The sequence below is a fragment of the Schistocerca piceifrons genome, chromosome X (assembly GCF_021461385.2).
Source record: "Schistocerca piceifrons isolate TAMUIC-IGC-003096 chromosome X, iqSchPice1.1, whole genome shotgun sequence".
Taxonomy (NCBI): domain Eukaryota; kingdom Metazoa; phylum Arthropoda; class Insecta; order Orthoptera; family Acrididae; genus Schistocerca; species Schistocerca piceifrons.
The window spans coordinates 950,641,997-950,649,302 of record NC_060149.1 but is presented as its reverse complement, the minus strand read 5'-3'; the positions used below and the strand labels follow the sequence as shown (position 1 = coordinate 950,649,302).

Here is a 7,306-nt window from a genome sequence, read left to right as displayed (position 1 = left end):
TGGGAGCAGTGGAAGAGAGAGTGGCCCCCACCGGTGGTGGGGCAGGCGAAACGTGACTGTTCGGTGGGCCAACTGTGATAGGAGTCTTTGCAGGAACTGGTGGCTGCAGTGTTACAGCAGCATAACACTTCAACATACGTGTGGGGTTGAGCCATTCTAATTTCTTCCTCGCCTCTTGGTAAGTTAAACGGTCCAGGGTCTTAATTTCTTGTATCTTCCGCTCTCGTTGGTAGGCTGCACAGTCTGGCGAGCAGGGAGAATGATGCTCCCCACAGTTAACGCAGGTGGGAGGTGGAGCACACGGAGCATTTGGATGCGAAGGTCGTCCACAATCGCGACACGTGGGGCTGGCAGTGCATCTGGAGGACATGTGTCCGAATTTCCAGCACTGGAAGCATCGCATAGGGGGCGGGACATAGGGCTTGAAATCGCACCGGCAGATCATGACCTTGACCTTCTCAGGCAAGCAGTCGCCCTCGAAGGCCAGGATGAAAGCACCGGTAGCGATCCTATTATCCTTGGGTCCCCTAAAGACACGACGAACGAAGTGTGCACCTCGTCGTGCCAGGTTTTCCCGTAGCTCGTCATCAGACGGTAGCAGAACATCTTTATGAAAGATAATCCCCTGGACCAAATTTAGTGACTTATGGGGAGTGACGTTAACAGGTATGTCACCAAGCTTCTCACAGGCGAGCAACGCCCTTGACTGTGCAGAGGAAGGTGCTTGTATCAAAATGGCCCCGCTCCGCATTTTGGAAAGAGAGGCCACTTCCCCGAACTTATCTTCAAGATGGGTCACAAAGAACAGAGGCTTAGTCCCCAAAAATGAATCCCCATCAGTTCTGCTGCACACAAGATATCGCGGTGAATATGGCTCCTGTCTGTCCGCAGCCCTGCGTCCCTCCCAGGGCGTGGCTAGGGAAGGGAACGATTTGGGGTTATATGCCACAGCGTTAAAGTCTACTTTACCGCGCTTAGAGACATTGGTGGTCGTGCGACCACCGGATTGAGATTGTACCCGCTTCATTGCGGGGTATCCGCCCCGATGCCACCCACTCCGACCAGGGGCTCTCCCCACGGGTGCCATCCAGCCACAGCAAAGGCCACCTAGCAGGATGGCCGTTGCCGGGAGTCCTGATGCCCCGGAGAGACGGGCATCTACTCCTTGGCTTACGTGGGGAGGCGGCAGTGCAGGCATCGGCAGTAAGATCCCTGTGTTGTCAGGGGGCTACAACCTAGAGGGTACATGACGACCCCACCACAACGGGCTGGCTACCGTGCTGGATTTTGGGTGCCACGGGTAGTCCATAGTGATCATGGGTGCAGATTATGATGCACTAAGGGCGTAACTTACACAATCCATCAGGTGTGTATGCCCAAAATGAGGGATGGAGGGTGCAGTTACGACACCCAGACGATAAAGAGTGCCAAGGTCTTAGGGCACAGAGGACCGATGTTGCACCACGTAAGGGGTCCTTCCCCAAAAGGCTCTTACTTCTGTTATGGAGGTCAAACCCTAATGGGGACCACCACATTAAAGGCCGAAACAGTTGAGACTCCTTTTAGTCGCCTCTTACGACAGGCAGGAATACCGCGGGCCTATTCTAACCCCTGAACCCGCATGGGGGAAATGGACACAGGCAGACAGTGATTGTTGGTAATGAGGATCACCCTGTGGCTAAACATGCCTTGGTGCACGGCCAGCACATCTTGGCACAGTGTTACACCGTCCGGGTTATCCGGATACTTCCCACTAACACCAACCTGTCAGAACTCCGGAGATGGGAACTTGCCCTTCAGTATATCCTCTCTTCTCGTTATCCGCCAGGCCTCAACCTCCGCTAATTTCAAGTTGCCGCCACTCGTACCTCACCTGTCTTTCAACATCATTTTTGCCTCTGTACTTCTGCCTCGACTGACATCTCTGCCCAAACTCTTTGTCTTTAAATATGTCTGCTTGTGTCTGTGTATGTGTGGTTGGATATGGGTGTGTGTGCAAGTGTATACCTGTTCTTTTTTCCCCCTGAGGTAAGTCTTTCCGCTCCCGGGATTGGAATGACTCCTTACCCTCTCCCTTAAAACCCACATCCTTTCGTCTTTCCCTCTCCTTCCCTCTTTCCTGATGAGGCAACAGTTTGTTGCGTCGAATTTTACGATTCCAACAGGATAAAAACATGCCGTGTGAACTTACATTTGAAGAAATACTAGCAGAACTAGAGAACCATCAAGAGAGTGACGATGAAGATGATATATAGAATTGGCGATTATTCCACCCGATGCAGATGTAATAACAGATGAAGAAGACACTGACGAAAATGTACTGTTGTACAAGATGACGCCAGTACTTTAGAGCTCACAACCAGCTGAGATGAAGTTAATGCTACAGTTGTACATCCAGAAGCCAAAAGAAGGAAAGCGTTGGGAGGTGGAGGAGAAAGTGGTATGTTATCTACAAAAAAATATATATGTAAGTGGTATAAATGTCAACCAACGTACACAAACAATAGTGAACCAGGGAAGAGCAACAAACATTATGATGCGGAATGTCTAGCAAATAACACAGTGCCCCAGGTGTTTGAGGATTTTTTTTTTTTTTCTGAGAAACTAATGGATACTATTATTGAACAAAGCGAAATTTATGCTTGCCAACATAACAGAATAAATTTTCTGTTAACTAAAGAAGAACTAACTGAGTGGTTATCATAAGCTTCCCCACAAGAATAAGTACTGGGAACAGGTTCCTGATGTCGGTGTTCCTTTAGTCTTCAACTCCGGGTCAAGAAATAGGTTTTGGGAAATAAAGAGATTCATTCATCTCAATGACAACTCCAAAATAGACAGAAACGACAAGATGTACAAACTGAGGTTATAATTTGAAATGCTGAAATAGGAATTTGGTAAATTTGGCGTATTTCATTCAGAACTCTCAACTGATGAAATAATGGTACATTATTATGGCAAACATTCAGCTAAAATGTTTCTGAGGGGAAAGCCTATCAAATTTGGATATAAAATTTGGTGTCTTACAAGTTCCAATGGCTTTCCTTATAATTTTTCACCATACTGTGGCAAGACTGACAACAAACAGGAGCCTTTAGGTGCAAGGGTAATAAATGAACTAACCAGCATGATTCCAGAATCAGAGTATCCGAATTATAAGCTTTTCTTTGACGACTTTTTCACCAGTGTTGACACACTGATCACACTCAGAAAGAGTAAAATGAAAGTTGCAGGAACAATAACAGAGATCCGAACTAATGCATGTCCTTTGATTGACTCAAAAAGAATGGCAAAAGGAAGGAACGAGGATTCTATGACTACATATTTGACAAAGAGAATGAAGTTCTGGTTGTGAAATGGAGTGACAACAAACCAGTATGTGTAGTGACAAATAACAGTACTATTATTCCTCGAGTTCTACTAAAAGATACTCACGGGCAAAGAAAAAGGAAATATCTGTTACACTGCCACATATCATTGAAGAATACAATGCCCATATGGGTGGCATATATCTACTGGACAAGCAGATATCACTTTATAGGACGAGGATAAGGTCAAAGAAATGGTGGTGGCCATTATTCACATAGATGATATATATCTGCGTAGTAAACACATGGCGTGCATACCAAATTGCTAACTCTAATGAGAAGCTCTTACTTTTGGATGTCCCACAGAGAATAGTGATGTTTTTTCTATCAAAGAAAAAAGGATCAGTACCAAAACAAAGAGGACCACAAGGAAGCAAATTGATGGGAGGACGGGTGAGCACAGATGTACGACTAGATCCAGGAAATCATTTCTTTGTGCCAAGTAAAACACAGAAGAGATGTGCTTACTGCAAGAAAAAAACAAGAAAAATTTGTGATAGGTGCAATGTTGGTGTACATGACAAGTGTTTTGCTTCATTTCATACTGAATATACATTCCATAATATTAAAATATTCTTTATTTAATGTTTGTGTTGCTTCTTACAATATTATGCATGGAGAATAAGATTGTGAATTTGGAAAGCGCATTTGGCCAATGTCCCAAAAATGGGACGTCTGTAGTTTTTGTTCTAATAAACTGAAACTTTTCAAAACAACTTTTTATTCAATTTATCACTCAATGTAACATATTTATGTATAAAAGTTTGCAAAAAAAAGATCCAATAGAGTTCTGGCCGGTAGAGCGTTAAGGGAAAACCAGATGTAACACAAAATGTCTGGCAGAAAATCTGCTACAGGAACTACATCACAAACCCCGACTGCTCACAGATTATGCAAAGGACAATGGTAACTTCCGAAAATTCTCAAAAATACACATTTATTTGCATTGATATACAATGAAATTCAGGGGTGATGTATACTTTGGCTGAGCTGTGAACCACAAAGCATTGATTTGCTACGTAAATTACGTATACAAAACACTGGTAGCACTAACTTACAAAGTATAGTTTTGCAGGCATCTCAAAATTCTGAAACTAAACTATTTCTCACATAATTGGACAACAAAATAAGAGACAGACTATTTTGAATGAGGATAATAGGCATACTGTTCTAAAAATTTTTGAAAGAGCACAATTTGGTTTAAGCCTACAATTGACGCTAATAGTACTAGTTTATCACGGGATTCCCAAATGTTTGAAATTTCACAACATATAAGAATTCAAACAAGTATCGATACAATCAATGAAAAATTACGCAGAAGTGACATGAACAGCAAAATATACTAATATAGAACTCCAAATAGACACATTATCTAGTACAAACAGTCCCCACATAAGGGAAAATTCCTAAGTCAGCTTTATTTAAATGGGTAAATAAAATAAATAACAAAACTGGAAATTGTCCCTCCTCTTGCAATGGATTGCTACTGGACAACTGCTTTTGTACATTAAATGGAGAGTACAGTACACATCTAATTAACACCAATGAATTTCTTTTCACAGAACAACAATCTTTGGATACTGTACTGCATAGTGTGGGAATTCTGAGACATTCTGGGTTGCTGCAGAGTGATTCATTTTCTAAAATAGACAGTGTAGTGGTGTACACTGTTAACACACTAGGCATATTACACGGGCCACTTGTTCACTCCTTTTGTACACACATCAGTTAGACTGAGGTAGCAATGGAGTTTAAAAGAAGACATTCATACATGGCACTGAATTTAAGATAGAAGTGAATTTAAAGCAGTATTTGGAATCTCTTCATGCAATAACCCAACAGTCTGCTGCTGATTTAATGATTTCTGAGACACACTCTTGAAGACTGAAGTCAATAATGACAGCCACTACTGAAGGAAACTAGCTTCACCTCTGGATAATGATGACTGAAGAGGACAGCTCCCCACTGTCTCTACCAACAAAACGAATGCAATCTTTGAATCAGATCAGAACTAGTTTGTTGAGTTCCTGCATGGCAATCTTCAGATCACAAAAATAGTTGTTAGATACAACACCTTTTAACACTTGAGTAAAAAAACTTGCTGCTAAATCCTGATATTAAACAGTTGAAAAATTTGATTCTCAGTGGTCAAAAGCAGCATACAATAACTAATGACAGAAAACAACTGTACCAATCTTAGAAACAAACATGTGATAGACCTTCTCAGAACACACCCATATGGCAAAAGTGGAAAAGAGGACACAAAAATTATTAATGTCATTGGATGAAAACGATACTTTTCAACTTAAGATAATATAGTTACTAAAAATATTTTTAGTTAAGCAACTAGTTTCAGCTCGAAAAGCCATTTTTCGGTTTATACACATAGCGAGGTCTCACAGAAATAAAAAGGCAGCAAACTCACACTATGTGCTACTGTTCATCATGGCTTACAAATTACAGTAGAAATGCTACTGTTTGTTGTACTTTAAAAACATTTAAAATGGCTTTTTGGGCCAGAACTAACTGTACAGGGTGATTCAAAAAGAATACCACAACTTTAAAAAATGTGTATTTAATGAAAGAAACATAATATAACCTTCTGTTATACATCATTACAAAGAGTATTTAAAAAGGTTTTTTTTCACTCAAAAACGAGTTCAGAGATGTTCAATATGGCCCCCTCCAGACACTCGAGCAATATCAACCCGATACTCCAACTCGTTCCACACTCTCTGTAGCATATCAGGTGTAACAGTTTGGATAGCTGCTGTTATTTCTCGTTTCAAATCATCAATGGTGGCTGGGAGAGGTGGCCGAAACACCATATCCTTAACATACCCCCCCCCCCCCCACAAAAAAAAAATCGCAGGGGGTAAGATCAGCGCTTCTTGGAGGCCAGTGATGAAGTGCTCCGTCACGGGCTGCCTGGCGGCCGATCCATCGCCTCGGGTAGTTGACGTTCAGGTAGTTACGGACAGGTAAGTGCCAATGTGGTGGCGCTCCATCCTGCTGAAATACGAATTATTGTGCTTCTTGTTCGAGCTGAGGGAACAGCCAATTCTCTAACATCTCCAGATACTGTAGTCCAGTTACAGTAGCACCTTCGAAGAAAAAGGGACCAAAATCTTTATTGGCTGAAATGGCACAGAAAACGTTCACCTTAGGCGAGTCACGTTCATACTGAGTTGTTTCCCGCGGATTCTCAGTGCCCCATATACAGACATTGTGACGGTTGACCTTCCCGTTAGTGTGGAAAGTTGCTTCATCACTAAACACAATCTTTGAAATGAAAGATTCATCTGTTTCCATTTGAGCAAGGATAAAATCACAGAAATCGATTCTTTTAATCTTATCAGCTGCAGACAGTGCTTGAACCAATTTCAGACAATAATGTTTCATAACGAACCTTTTTCGTAGGACTCTCCATACAGCTGAATGTGGAATTTGCAGCTCTCTGCTAGCTCTGTGAGTCTATTTTCCTGGGCTGCGAACAAATGCTTGCTGGATGCGTGCTACATTTTCATCACTCATTCTCGGCCGTCCAGAACTTTTCCCTTTGTACAAACACCCATTCTCTGTAAACTGTTTATACCAACGTTTAATACACCACCTATCAGGAGGTTTAACACCATACTTCGTTCGAAATGCACGCTGAACAACTGTCGTCGATTCACTTCTGCCGTACTCAATAACACAAAAAGCTTTCTGTTGAGCGGTCGCCATCTTAGCATCAACTGACGCTGACGCCTAGTCAACAGCGCCTCAAGCGAACAAATGTACAATTAAATGAAACTTTATAGCTCCCTTAATTCGCCGACAGATAGAGCTTAGCTCTGCCTTTTGTCGTTGCAGAGTTTTAAATTCCTAAAGTTGTGGTATTCTTTTTGAATCACCCTGTATAATTAAGGAGAGGTCTTATTAAAATACAACAGCTT

The 7,306-nt window shown here is 42.1% G+C and overlaps 1 protein-coding gene across 1 annotated transcript; it reads left to right on the top strand.

The window, feature by feature from the left end:
- The first annotated feature begins 2,368 nt into the window (after nt 1-2,368).
- LOC124722795 (piggyBac transposable element-derived protein 3-like) lies at nt 2,369-3,587 on the top strand. The gene is made up of 3 exons (XM_047247930.1): nt 2,369-2,440; nt 2,891-3,348; nt 3,416-3,587. Exons 1-3 carry the CDS (start codon nt 2,369-2,371, stop codon nt 3,585-3,587), a joined length of 702 nt encoding a protein of 233 aa, XP_047103886.1.
- The last annotated feature ends 3,719 nt before the right edge of the window (nt 3,588-7,306 follow it).